This window comes from Neophocaena asiaeorientalis, unplaced genomic scaffold, assembly GCF_003031525.2.
Source record: "Neophocaena asiaeorientalis asiaeorientalis breed wild unplaced genomic scaffold, Neophocaena_asiaeorientalis_V1.1 scaffold30, whole genome shotgun sequence".
NCBI classification, from domain to species: domain Eukaryota; kingdom Metazoa; phylum Chordata; class Mammalia; order Artiodactyla; family Phocoenidae; genus Neophocaena; species Neophocaena asiaeorientalis.
Window position 1 is genome coordinate 13,483,529 of NW_020174923.1, and position 14,712 is coordinate 13,498,240.

General features: G+C 42.1%; 1 protein-coding gene across 1 annotated transcript in view; it reads left to right on the plus strand.

Annotated features, from left to right (window-relative positions):
- The first annotated feature begins 10,527 nt into the window (after positions 1 to 10,527).
- The window catches only part of NOL11 (nucleolar protein 11), a 19,128-nt gene continuing 14,943 nt past the window's right edge, over positions 10,528 to 14,712 (plus strand). The window contains exons 1-3 of the mRNA XM_024761195.1: positions 10,528 to 10,678; positions 12,934 to 13,047; positions 13,169 to 13,225. Of these exons, the coding sequence (XP_024616963.1) occupies positions 10,538 to 10,678; positions 12,934 to 13,047; positions 13,169 to 13,225 (312 nt within the window). The 5' untranslated portion in view covers positions 10,528 to 10,537. The remainder of the gene's footprint in view (positions 10,679 to 12,933; positions 13,048 to 13,168; positions 13,226 to 14,712) is intronic.

Consider the following 14,712-nt stretch of genomic DNA (forward strand, 5'->3'; position numbering starts at 1 on the left):
ACTACTGAGGCCATGTGCCACAACTACTGAAGCCCGCGCGCCTAGAGCCTGTGCTCCACAACAAGAGAAGCCACTGCAATGAGAAGCCTGAGCACCACAGCGAAGAGTAGCCCCCGCTCGCCTCAACTAAAGAAAGCCCGCGTGCAGTGACAAAGATCCAACACAGCCAAAAATAAATTAAATAAATTTATTAAATAAATAAAAATAAAAACAAAGAAAATATATCATTGAGGCCGTATCAGTTTTTCTTTCTACTAAAACATACTACAGCTATCAAACATTTTTTTTTTTGCTATTTTTAAATCGCGGTAAAATATACAAAGCATAAAATTTACCATTTTAACTATTTGTAAGTGTACAATTCAGTGGCATTAAGTATATTCACAATGCTGTGCAATCATCACCACTCATTTCCATAAATTTTGCATCATCCCAAACAGAAACTCTGTACCCAATAAACAATAACCCCCTATCCTTCCCTCCCTCTAGCCCCCAATAGCCTCTGTTCTACTTTCTGTCTCTATAAATTTGCCTATTCTGGATATTTTCTATAAATGGAGTCATACAATATTTGTCCTTGTGTATCTAGCTTATGTCACTTTGCATAATGTTTTCAAGTTTCGTTCATTTTATAGCCTGTATCGGACATTTTAAAGGATTGTTTTGTGGGGGAAAAATATCTGATAAGCCGGTAAACATACTTTCCTGTGTATTGCATTTTTTAACAGAAGTTTTCTAAAGCTGTGTGACGTTGGCAAATCACTTCATCTTTCTGAGCGTTCATTTCTTCAAGTGTAACAGTAAGTGGCATATTTTATATCTTAATGGCAGGTATGTAAAAATAAGATTGCCACTTGGTAGCAGAAGCTGCTGCTGAAGAATCATGAGAAAAAGAGAGGGTACAGGCAAATTCAGACAAAAGCTCCATGATAAAGAGCAGGTAGGGACTTCCCTGGTGGCGCAGTGGTTAAGAATCCGCCTGCCAATGCAGGAGACACGGGTTCAAGCCCTAGTCCAGGAAGATCCCACATGCCGTGGAGCAACTAAGCCCACGCGCAACAACTACTGAAGCCCGCGTGCCTAGAGCCTGTGCACTGCAACTACTGAGCCCGTGCACCACAACCACTGAGCCCATGTGCTGCAGCTACTGAAGCCCGTGCTCCACAACATAAAGCCATCGCAATGAGAAGCCCACGCACTGCAAGGAAGACCCAACGCAGCCAAAAATAAAAAATAAATTTTAAGAACTTAAAAAAAAGGAAGAGCAGGTAGCTCACGAGGAAGAGAGAATGGCTGTTCCCTAGAGCTCCATCATTATGTGAAGCTCCTTTCATTTTGAGTCTATTTTGAGTGAGTCTCTTCCTTTCAACCACACGAGGTAGCTAAAAGCAGTTGGGAAGTAGGTTGAAATGTCATTTCTAGAAACAAGTTTTCCAAAGGAAACATATGTAAGAAGTGCAAAATTGTATTCCTTTTCTAGGACTTAAACAAACATTAACAACACCTCAAGTAAAAAGAATAGTATTTCAAGAATAAGGTGAAAGGCGTTTCTGCTCGTAAAGAAGGGCACAGGTGAGTCCAGACGTGCGCACCTGCTTCATTTCCACGCATGCAAGTTGTAAAATAATTATGTTTTACGCCAGTGAAGAGAATTAAATGAGGGTGCTTCGATTTTTAAAACAACAACAACAGACTGACTAATTCAGTTGATCTGGTGGGTCAATAGTGCGTTATATTCAGATTCTTTTGAGCAATATGATGTTATTGTCAGAATATAAAAATGTCAAAAAGTTCCCTTTTTTCTGATGTGCTGGGTCTAACTTACATCTAGTTGTAAAAGCTTTTTAGCATAATAAGATACCCTCCCCAACCTGTCGAATAGCTTTTGAGTCAGATCTGATTAATACACGGAAAAGTTTAAGAGAAAGGCCAAAACTTTGTTAATTTGTTTTGCTAAGTAATACCAGCACCTCAGCTGAAACTCTTCATTGATTCCTTTTAAATAAAATTAAACCAAATGTACCCAAAGAAGCGTCCATAGCTTAAACATTATCCACTTCAAATCTAGATCCAAATATGAATCAATTATTTTCATTGTTTTGCGTGAGTTCCTTTCCTTCCTCTCCTCACTGCATCTTCCTTGATTCTTCAAGTGAAAACCAAGGAAAGGTGGATTAAAAAGTAGAATACCTCAAAATCTTCCGAGGGGACAATCTGAGAGTCTTTTTCCCAGAGGGACCGTTGGAACCTATAAAGGGGACCCCTAAGATGTCACGTGGTATTCTCTTCCCTCCTATTTGGAGGCATTTGCTATTTTACTTTCCTCTAAAAGTGGTCTCCAGCTCAAACATCTGGGTTATTCATAATGGCTGTACACATAATGGCTCTCTAACCCTAGTCCCAGCCTCTGTAATGCCTGCCACTGGGTCTCCAAGACCTTCCCTCAAATCCACCTCCCCATCGCCTACCCCCACTGAGACAATGGAAGCCACCACCCTTGTCTAGATTCTAGCAGATAAAGATGTCTTTCTGGGACTTCCCTGGTGGCCCAGTGGTTGGGAGTCTGCCTGCCAATGCTGGGGACATGGGTTCGAGCCCTGGTCCAGGAGGATCCCACATGCTGCGGAGCAACTAAGCCCATGTGCCACAACTACTGAGCCTGTGCTCTAGAGCCTGAGAGCCACAACTACTGAGCCCACGTGCCAAAAAAAAAAAAAAAAGATGTCTTTCTGACATCCCAAACTCTAGAAAACATTTTGCTATTGAACCATGCTCTCTGGGGTTTTGAACGCTAACATAAAAGTGATACTCACGGTCCTTCAGCTGCACTGAGGTTTGCCTGGTTTCCCTAAAGAGCGTGAGGAAATTTGGACTGAGTTCAAAACAACTGACTCTCAAACTAGCTTTGGGAACATAGCTCTTCTAGAGTTTGGGGATTCCTCGTGTGTGTGCATATTTTTAATAACACTTATAGATACTAATTAAATGTAATTCAGGGAAGAAGTCATCTGTTTTTTGAGATAATGAATTTAATTTTACTGGAATTAAATCTAATTTAGTTCCATAAAAAATAATTTATTGATATGAAAACTACATCAACTGCAAAATTCTAAGCATAAGTGGCCACTCTATTTCCAAACATTAAACTTTAGATGAGAAAAAAAACTAGGTATAGCTAACATTTGCCATGAAGACAGCCCCCCAAAACAATGTTTAGCAGAAAAGTGGAAATGTTTGTGTCAAAAGCACCAACCCTCTTGCTCCTTTCCTACTGACTTCATTACTAAGACAAAACGTAAGCGATTTATAAATCTGTATTTATACAAAAAAAGGTAGTCAACTAAAAGTTTAGGCTAAGAATAGAATGAAATTATTTTGGAGGGCTGGTTGAGAAGGAGGGGCTTAGTTGCATTGCTTGTCTTTAATCCATACACACCCTCATACTGACTCATGGGACATGGGAGTGGTGGGAAACAGTTCCCAGAGAGCTGAACAGGGGCCTAGCCCAGACCCACTTGACCTTTCCCTTAGCAGCAATTCCACAAATAAGCCCATCAGTACCCACCCTCAGGCTGCCCCATTTGCCAGACCAAAGAGAGTTTAGGGGTAGAAAGAGTTTAAGCAGCCTCAAACCTCTTCTTTAGCCCCATCCCCAAAACATTGAGACAAACTATTAAGTTAACCTCCTCCTAGGCTGACCTGGGTGCTTTATCTCCAGCCTGCATCCCCTCCTGGCCCTCCTTGTGAACTGGGTCACAGGGCCAATCTCTGCTTTGGTCCTCATTCCTCATCCTGGTCCTGATATAGTTTATTCTATAATCTAGTACAGTCTTTCATCCTTTTTTTCTTTTTCCTTTCCTTCCTTCCTTCCTTTTTTCCTTTCATGGTGCCTGTTACGTAGCAGACACTAGGAAAGCACAGGGGACAGAGAAGTGAGCAAAAATAAATCTGGTCTCTCACCTTATTGTTTAATGGAAAAGATATATAATACTTACATAATCACACCAATAAATGTGTAACTGCTACTTGATACAGGGTCAGTGAAGGAAAGTTACATCATACTAGGAGAGCATAGAACACAAGGAAAAGAGGGCTATTCAGTGGAGACTGAGATGTGGAAAGTATGTGGCAGTTAGTTGATTTAGGAGAAGCTAAAAGCATTCCCAGCAAAGGAAATAGCATGTACAAAGGCCCTGAGGTGGGAGAGGGCATAGCCTATTCCAAAACAATATAGCTTGAGTCAGGAAACAAGGGATATTTGTTGAGAGATGAGGCAGGAAAGAGTAATAGGGGTCAGATCTTGCAAAGCCCTTGTGGAAAAGGTTGCCAGATTTACCAAATAAAAATACAGGATGGGAACTTCCTTGGTGGTCCAGTGGTTAAGACTGCATTTCCACTGCAGGGGGCGCGTGTTCGATCCCTGTTCGGGGAACTAAGATCCTGAGTACCGCATGGCATGGCCAAAAAAACAGGATGCCAGGTTGAATTTAATTTCGGATATGCAATGAATAATTGCATAGGATATATTTATACTAAACAATTATGTGTTATCTGAAATTCAGATTCAACTGGGCATCCTGTGTTTTGTTTGGCAGCCCTACTTGTGGGTCAGGTAAGGATTTGATCTTGTTCATCCTGAGACCAAGGTATTAAAGTATTTTAAGCAGAGGTGGCATAATCTGATTAGAATTCTAAATAGCTACAGATTGGAAGGGGGCAAGTGGAGAAGCAGGGAGACAAGGAAGCAATTACAGTGGCCAAGTCTTGAGGGGTGGCAGTGGAGAAGGAGAGAGGTGAGCCACTGGAGCGAATTTTAAAAGATAAAATCAACAGCACTTGGGATCTACTCGGGTCCCATTGCTTTAGATACCTTCCATGTGCCGATGAGGCCCAAATCTACATCTCCAACCTGAGCCTCTGCCAGGAATGCCAGGATCCGATGAGCTACCCACTTATTTGGCATCTCAAACGGAACACAGTCAAGATAGAACTCTGGGTCTACCTCCTCAAACCACTTCCTGAGAAATCATCTCCTTCCCCGTGTCAGTAAAGAACATCCCAACCCACCTGGTCCCTCAAGGCAAACATGCCCTTAATTCCTCTCTTCCTTTCACTGCCACACTCAATCCATCCGCCATCCTGTTGACCCTACCCACTAAATCCCATCCTCAATTGGTGCATTTTTTTTCTATCTCCACTATTAGCACCTACCACAAACCACCATCTGTTGCATCTAGAAGAATGCCAGAGCCTCGAGACTGGTATATCTATTTCTACTTTTATTCACCTCTGAACCATTCTCCACTTGGGAGCAAGGATGATCTTTTCGAAACAGAAGTCAGACCTTAGCTTAAAACCCTTCAATGACTTCTTATTGCATTTAGAATATGCCAACTCCTCATCCAGCTTACAGAGAGACCTACAAAATTAAGGTCCCTGCCTGCCTCAATCTCATCATCATCTAGTCTCCCCCTCACCTGACCCCTTCTTGTCCATCAGATCTCAGTGGATAGGTCTCATCTTTAGGGAGACTTTTCTTGAGCAGATTGTCTCCCACCACTGGATTGCGAGCTCTCTGAGAAGAGGAACTTCCCCTGTCTCCTTCGCTGCGGAATTCACAGCTCCTAGGCCCTCATCAGTATTTGGGAAATGAACAAATGCATTGGTACAGTTTGGATCTGGGAGACAAGGGAGAAGATTCAGGGTTTTCCAACCAGATCTGAAGCCCTGTCCTGCTCTTGGTTCACCCTGATCCTCAGTCTAGTGACTGGAAACTGCTTCCGGTGGCCAGACCTTTCTCAGGGTGTTTATTCATTCACCTGCCAGCACTCCCTTTTCCAGAGCTCTGGTCACTGTTCAGGGCTCCTCTGACTTCAACTTGGACCCCTGGTGATGACAAGTTGCCCAGCCCAAACTCTTCCTGAAGATTGTTGGATTCTGTGAGCATTTGACTCTGCCCACCCATCTAAAACCCCTCAACCCAGGTCTTTTCTCCCATTTCCCTATCATCCTATTACAATTAAACTACAAATGCTTGCTTGACCTCAAATTCCAAACACAGCCATTGGGTTTTGGCATTCACTGGGAGGGCACTAGCATTAGACTGAAATGTATACAGATTATGAAAAAAGAGCTTAGATTTTTCCTTTATCTCTGATATTTGCTGTGGGAAACATCTTCAGAGGTGTCTGCCTGAGTGCCAGTAATATTGTCCAGTTCATTTCTGTGGCCTCAAACGCATTTTGAGATTCTAAAACTGGAAAACATAACTCAGAGTAACTTAAACCTTTATTTAAGCACCATTAAAACTTCCATACAGGGCTTCCCTGGTGGCGCAGTGGTTGAGAGTCCACCTGCCAATGGAGGGGACGCGGGTTTGTGCCCCGGTCCGGGAAGATCCCACATGCCGCGGAGTGGCTGGGCCCGTGAGCCGTGGCCACTGAGCCTGCGCGTTCGGAGCCTGTGCTCCGCAACGGGAGAGGCCACAGCAGTGAGAGGCCCGCGTACCGCAAAAAAAAAAAAAAAGAAAAAAAGAAAACTTCCATATAATGTGCAGATTTGGTAGAATATTTATATCTACCATCCATCCTGTTCTCAGAATGGTGCTTCTAGAAATGTTCCTTTGGCAAAGAATTTACTATATCCCATTCAAGCAATGCACAAGTCATCAACTGGCAACCTTCCATGAAGAATCTATAATGGGTAACATTCTCCCTTTTGAATATGGGCAGGCATCCCTACTATATAATTAGGCTTATTCATTGTATATTTATCACCTGATTCTATTCTAGGAATTGAATGTGAGAGGCAGTATCTTCCCCCAGCCTTCATAGCTAGGCAGCCAAGTGGCATAAACATGACAAACAATCCAGATACAATGAACATCCACAGCTCACATTAAAATGTACAGGGTCACAGCTGCCTTTGAAGACCAGCCCTTAAACGTCTCTAACCAGTGATGGATAGCCAGGCCTTGCTCTTGCATCGATTCATCTTGGAAGTGGAACACTTTGACCCGTTCTTATCTTAGGCTAGGTTGCAGAAGACTCCTAGTGCCCTCATTACAGCTGGTGTCCTTCCAAAAAGGACTGCGATCTTCTTAGACTCAAATTTATGGACAAACATGCCAGTGCAGTTCTGGGTTTCTCGATCTGTTAAGTCTTACTTTATCCTAATGGGTCAAGTGCACTTCCCATTTATTACAATGGCTTGCCATATAAGGGTGATTTATTCAACAAGCATGTATTAAACTCTTTATATGGATCAGATACAACTGCTGGTGCCATGAATACAAAGATGTAAAGTGATTCGTTCAATCAAATGGCACATTTTTTACTGAGTGCCTACGAAGTGCTTGGAAATGAGGATGCATAGGCAAGTAGGACAGATAGGGACCGGCTACCCTCAAGAAGCTTATGATACAGTGGGGGAGCCTAGGTAATGAGCAAATAAATAGATAAAATAGTTTAAAACTGTGATGAAAAGGAAACAGATAAATTGAGTTGGGGGGTGGGGTGGGAGGATGGACACAATTTAGTTCATAACACTAATCCAAAAAGAGAAAGAGACAAAGAAAATTTAAAGATCTATCTCCAGTCGCATAATCTTTTCTAGGGCTAAAAATAAGAGTCAGAGTTGTTCCAATTAGCGTCTGTAAGAAGTTCAGTAGCCTTCCTAGAGCAGCTGTTCTTTTCCTTGCCCTAAGGTCTCTTGGGTACCAGGAAGGTGGGGCTTAGTTTTCACTTCCAAGGTGAAAGCCCTCCCACGTTTTCTTCCTATTTTGACCCTCTCAGGGTCTTTACACCTAGTCCAGACTCCAGAACTCAGGAAAGGTTGCTCCATCTCTCTTTTCTGGAACCAGGAACTTTGATCTCACCCTTCCCAGGCAGGTAAACTTGATCCCTATACTTGCTCTTCAAGTGCAAGTCTGAGTACAACCCTTGGGAGTCCTGAGGCCCTTTCAGAGAGTCCATGAAGACAAACTCTTCAGATGTTATTTTCCTTTTGGGTAATACTACGGAGCTCTTTTGGTATGGTATGACATGTGATACCACAATGGACTGAGTGCAGAAGCAGATATGAGAATCTAGTTACCTTTTATTAAGCCAGACATTAAAGAGATTTGCAAAAATGTAAAACAATGCCACTCTTCTCACTAAATTGTTTCTCAAATTATTTTTTATAAAAATGTTACTTATGTTTATATAAAGTTATTTATTTATTTTTTTGACTGTGTTCGGTCTTTGTTGCGGTGTGTGGGCTTGTCATTGCAGTGGCTTCTCTTGTTGCGGAGCAGGGGCTCTAGAGCTCAGGCTCAGTAATTATGGCACATGGGCTTAGTTGCTTCACGGCATGTGGGATCTTCCTGGACCAGGGCTTGAACCTGTGTCCCCTATATTGGCAGGCGGATTCTTAACCACTGTGCTACCAGGGAAGTCCTATTATTTATGTTAACATGTTTACATTTATTATTTTCAAATGAATAAATACATATTTCTCAACTCCCCACTTTTAATTTCTAATACAGTTAATATCAATAGATATACCTCATAAAAACAGAAGCTTTTTGCAGTCATCGATAATTTTTAAGAGTGTAAAGGAATCCTGAAATCACAAAGTTTGAGAACCCCTGTTTTACAGTCTTCAACCTGAAGAAGAGGGAAAGCACACGTACAGAATTATGAGTGAACTTTCACTCTTTATTCATTAGTCCCCCAAATATTAATGGGACAGGCACTATGCCAGATACTAGTGATAAATCCAGAGTCCCTTCAAAGGAATAAACGTAATGGGGGAAATACATGAGTAACTGGGCTTTTCCAGTACTGGATGTACCAATAACACAGGTGCCCTGAACCAGACATTTAATCCAGTCTCAGTCAGGGAAGACTTCCTGGAGGAGGAGGTGTCTAGCCCGGCATCTCAAACATGGGCAGTAGGTGCAAAACACGGTTCAGTAGAGACTGTGCTGAGAGAAAAAGAAAGGTTTCACAGAGGCCAGGATGTCTAGGCTGAATCACTGTATTTCTTTTCCAAATAACAAAGGGGCCACAAATTCAAAGTCAACCTCCTTAGGCACTTTGAAAAAAAAAGACCTATTAGGGCTTCCTTGGTGGCGTAGTGGTTAAGAATCTGCCTGCCATTGCAGGGCACACGGGTTCGAGCCCTGGTCCAGGAAGATCCCACATGCCACGGAGCAACTAAGCCCGTGCACCACAACTACTGAGCCTGCGCTCTAGAGCCTGTGAGCCACAACTACTGAAGCCCGTGTGCCTAGAGCCCACTCTCTGCAACAAGAGAAGTCACCGCAATGAGAAGACCGCAAACCGTGACGAAGAGTAGCCCCCGCTCGCCGCAACTAGAGAAAAGCCCACGCACAGCAACAAAGACCCAACGCAGCCAAAAAAAAAAAAAAAAAAACCTATTTTCCTTATTAAGAACTTACAGTAGGGAATTCCCTGGCAGTCCAGTGTTTACCACTCCATGCCTCCACTGCAGGGGGTACAGGTTCCATCCCTGTTTGGGGAATTAAGATCCCACATGCTGCATGGTGAGGCCAAAAAAAAAAAAAGAATTTACTGTAGGCATTTGATTCTTTCATAATAGCTGCAAAATCTCCTATCTCCTGTGTTATAAGGCTGTGGCCACGAGCAAACACACACAAGGTGATCCGTGTGGATGCTTAATCTAAACTGATGTGGAGGCATTTTGCTTTGTGATGTAGCACATAGTACATATCTGTTAATAATTGCCTATTTACGTGGTTTCGCCCTAAGAACATGCATAATTTATCTTTTTTGAGTTTTTATATTGATTGAATCAGTCATGTTTATCTTAAAAATCTCTCCCAGAAATGGTCTTGCCAAAAATTGCCCAGAGGGATCTTGAACGTCACCTGCTTCATCAGACAAGTCTGAATTTCCTGTAACCTGGAGAGATTTCCCCGCGGCTGCTCAGAGAGCCAGGGGGGACAGACAACCCGGGAGGCCCAAAAGGCCGCAGACTAGACCTTTGTGGCGGGTTCTGAGAAGCAGGGGGTATTAGGCATTTCAGTTAGGTACAGCACGTTATGAAGAGTTAATCTGAAGAGAGAAATATTTTTCCTTTGGGACACTGTTCTATTAAGCCGTGTTAGCAATTCCTAGAGTTCGCTTCAAATAAAAAAATCTAGTTTATTTATATTCGGCCACTTGCCACGCTCATCCTTCAGCCTCTCACTCCGTAGCTGAATAAGGGGCAGCTACCTAACAGGTAAGATCTCCCCCGCCCGCCCATTCTTTCCCATCTAGAGCAGTACACCGGGACTCGGTGGTGTGGCCTGGGAAGCGGAGTCTAGACGCAAACTCCAGGCCCCGCCTACCCGACGGCGTCCGCAGCGCCGCTAGCGATCTCTACCCGCCAGAGGTCGCAGGCTCAACGAGCAGGTAGCTCAGTTAGCGAGTGACTAATCCAGTCGGCGAGAACTAATCCAGTTCTCACGAGAGAAAGCGCGAAGCCTGCCGGGACGGACGCGCGGCCTTCCGTAAGTTGGACCAAAATGGCAGCCTTGGAGGAAGGCTTCACGTTGACTGCGGTACCGCTGGGTTCCGGGCCTGACGGACCCCTTGGAGTGGAGCAGAGCGACAAAACAGACCAGTTTCTAGTGACGGACAGCGGCAGGACCGTCATCCTCTATAAGGTGAGAGCAATAGGATCGGAGCGCCGTCGCTGCTGTCTCGCCCCTTTCTGAGTTCGGAGCCGGAACCTCAGGTTTCTCACAGCTTTGGAAAGAGGTCTTGCAGCGGGCTTAGCGGAGAGCCGTTGTGGCCTTTTTGGGACGCTGAATGAGGTCTAGAATCTGACTCGGTTGTTTTCCCGGAGAGGCATATTTCCGAGTTGCAGGCGGCAGAGCGTCTAAGTGCACGTGGGCTAGATTCGGAAAGGAAAGGAAAGGAAACCTGTGCTTTCGCTTCATATCTCCCGGAGATATCCTTGCTAAGATCCCCTTCTGGGGTCTCTGTCACCCTAGCTGCCCGCAGAAAGGTTGAACGGAGATTGGTTGGGTGGGAGAAGGTGTCACTGCCAGAACAGTGCTTTAGCCTTGTGTCCGTACGCTTCTTACTCACTCATTAGGAGGGAAAGTTTTGTCGGTGTTTTGTTTTGGCTTTTTGCTTTCTTGGCAGCTTAGTAGGCATCTTGATTCCGAGTGACCTGTTTCCAGCTATGGTTCACCCTGTGAATCCTGGATTTGCGTCCCTTGAAGTCTACACACCCCGCCCCCTATTTAGCCTAAGGACTGCTTTAGCACATTTTCTAAACTTTGCTTTTAGTGGTTCCATAGAAAGTAATTCCTTCTATGTGAGCTGCTGAACAGTTTTCTGTGTCTTTAAGAAGTTGGGTATCTCAACATCGGTAATCATCAGGGAAATGAAAACCAAAACCACAATGAGATATCACCTCACACCTGTCAGAATGGCTGTCATCAAAAAGAACACAAAAAAGTGTTGGTGAGGACATGGAGAAAAGAGAAGCCTTGTACCCTGTTGGTGGGAATGTAAAGTGGTGCAGTCACTATGGAAGACAGTATGGTGATTTCACAAAAAACTAAAAGCAACCATGTGACCCAGCAGTTTCACTCCTGGGTATATATCCAAAAAAACCCCCAAAAAACAAAAACAGTAGTTCGAAAAGATACATGCACCCAGTGTTCATAGCAGCATTATTTATTATTATTTATTATCTTCCATTCCAAGATATGGAAGCAACCTAAGCATGCATCAATAGATGAATGGATAAAGAGGTGGTGTATATCTATACAATGGAATACTACTCAGCCATTAAAAAAATAATGAAATTTTGCCGTTTGCAGCAACATGGAGGGCATTATGCTAAGTGAAGAGAGTCAGAGAAAGACGGATACTGTGATAGCACTTATGTATGGAATCTAAAAACTACAACAAACTAGTGATTATAACAAAAAAGAAGCAGACTCACAGATATAGAGAACTAGTGGTTACCAGTGGTGACAGGGAAGGGGGGAGGGGCAAAATAGGGATACGGGAGTAAGAGGTGTAAACAGTTATGTATAAAATAAGCTACAAGGATATATTGTACAACAGGGGGAATATAGCCAATATTTTATAATAGCTATAAGTGGAGTATAGCCTTTAAAACTGAATCACTAGATGGTACACCTGTAACTTATATAATATTGTGCAACAACTATACTTCAATTTAAAAGAAAGCTAGCTGTCTGCTTTGAAGTTTGGGGAACAGGTTGCCAACAGTACACTATACTGTTTGCTTGTTTTGATGCTTCTGAAGACACCATTGGTTTTTACCTGGCTGTCAAGTGGACTTTTTGCAGTTCCTGCATAGGAATAGAGTGGCTGATTAGAATTGGCACGATGCCAGCTATCCTTACTCTGTTTCTCATGCCCCTGTTCAAGGGCACAACTGCATCAGTTTTTTAAATACACTAATATTGTTCATTGTCAAAGTGCCGATATTAATTTACTTTTTTTCACTTTAGGAACTTATATTTTCATTTTAACTACTCTTTTAAAGTTTTTTTTTAAAATTGTAGTAAAGTACGCATAACAAAATTTACTATCTTAATGACTATAAGTGTACAGTTCAGGGTATTGAGTACATATATTCACATTGTTGTGCAGTCATCACCACCATCCATCTCCAGAACTCTTTTCATCTGGTAAAACTGAAACTCTGTACTCATTAAATAATAACTCCCAATTTCCCCAACCCCAGGCAACCACCATTCTACTTTCTGTCTTAAGTGGAATCCACATAGTATTTGTCTTTTTGTGACTAGCTATTGTTTTAATTTAGGAGATTTGTTAAATGCTATCGTTTTAATGATTTCTTCCGAATGTAAATTTAATTGCTTTAATGTCTGAAACTGACTTTTTGAATATTGTATGTTCATTTCATTAGGTTTCTGATCAGAAACCCTTGGGGAGCTGGTCAGTGAAACAAGGTCAAATTATAACATGTCCAGCTGTGTGCAACTTTCAAACGGGAGAGTATATTGTTGTACATGATAATAAGGTGAGTTCTAAAACTTTTATATAATATATACAAAACAAATCAAATTTTGATTTATTAACTATTCATGTTGTATGTAAATGGAAATTGGAATGCTTTTTTAACTTGTATGTTTTTATTTCAGGTCTTGAGAATATGGAATAATGAAGACGTAAACCTGGATAAAGTATTTAAAGCGACAGTAAGTCTTTGGATTTTCCAACACATTTATTTAGTTTATTGGTGAGATGGAATAATTTGTAATGTAGCAGTTATTTATCTTAAAGTGTCTGTGAACATGACATAAAGGTTATAACCAGTTTTTCATTCTAGCTATCCTACAGTATGTCTTGGTAAAATGTCTCAACTTATGAGTTAATATGTTATAAAATGTTAGATGATATGTTATTTTCATATGAGGTTGAGGATTTAAATAATTCATGAATGATACATTATAGTTATTTCCATGAGTTTAAATGTTTGTGGTGTGTCCCTTGCAAGAGCAAATGAACTTCATTGTTCTCTTTCTTAAAATAGGTAGAACAGACCCTGCAAGTTTTATGCATTATACATTTTAAAAGTGGCACATACTGCAGTGGAAAAGAACCATGACTAACTGTGCCTTTTCTCCTAATGACCTAAAGTATGTTAATTAACTTTGTCTTATAAAATGAAGATCTCTAACTAGGTTAATCTTGAAAGTTCTTTATGGCTCTAAATGTCTAACTCTAAATACAATTGGCATATTTTAGAATTGGTTCACAACAGATCTGATTCACATACAACCGCAGTTGTCACCCGGACCCTTGAAACCTCTAGCCAGCTACCTGTGCTGCCACCTGGCTCCAGTCATTTTGTTTACCCTGAAGTAACACGGTCCTGAATTTTACACAATGGGTTTTTTTTGTTGTTTTTTTAATCCTACATATGGTGTTAACTTCTTTTCCTGAGCTTGCAGGCTATGTATACATACATACATAGATACACACATACACACACACACAAACATAAATATATATGTGTGTGGCTCGTGTATTTATATATGGCATCTTTCTTTTTCTAATACCAGAACAGCTTATAACTCTGCATTAGTGCCTTTGTTTGTACCTCTCCTCACCTCCAGTTTTGAGAGACCCAGGTTATAGCCTAACCTCCAGTATTTACAGTGGATAGATAAACCAAAAATGAATAAAAGTGATTACGTATGGGGGTGAGCAGGGGAGAGGATAGAGAATAGGATCAAAAGTTAGACTTCTGAATGTATTTTATGTTAGATTTAACTTTGGAACCATACATAATTATGAAACAAAATTGAGTAAAAATGAAAGCAAATCAGTCCCTTAAAGATAAGCCTTCTCCGGGACTTCCCTGGTGGTGCAGTGGTTGGGAATCCGCCTGCCAATGCAAGGGACACGGGTTCGAGCCCTGGTCCGGGAAGATCCCACATGCCGTGGAGCAACTAAGCCCGTGAGCCACAACTACTGAGCCTGTGCTCTAGAGCCCGTGCTCCGCAGCCAGAGAGGCCACCGCAATGAGAGGCCCGCGCACTGCAGCGAGGAGTATCCCCTGCTGGCTGCGGCTAGAGAGAGCCCACGCGCGGCAACGAAGACCCAATACAGCCAAAAATAAACAAATAAGTCTATTAAAAAAAAAAAAAAAAAAAAAAAAACCTTTTTAAAATTTCCTGTT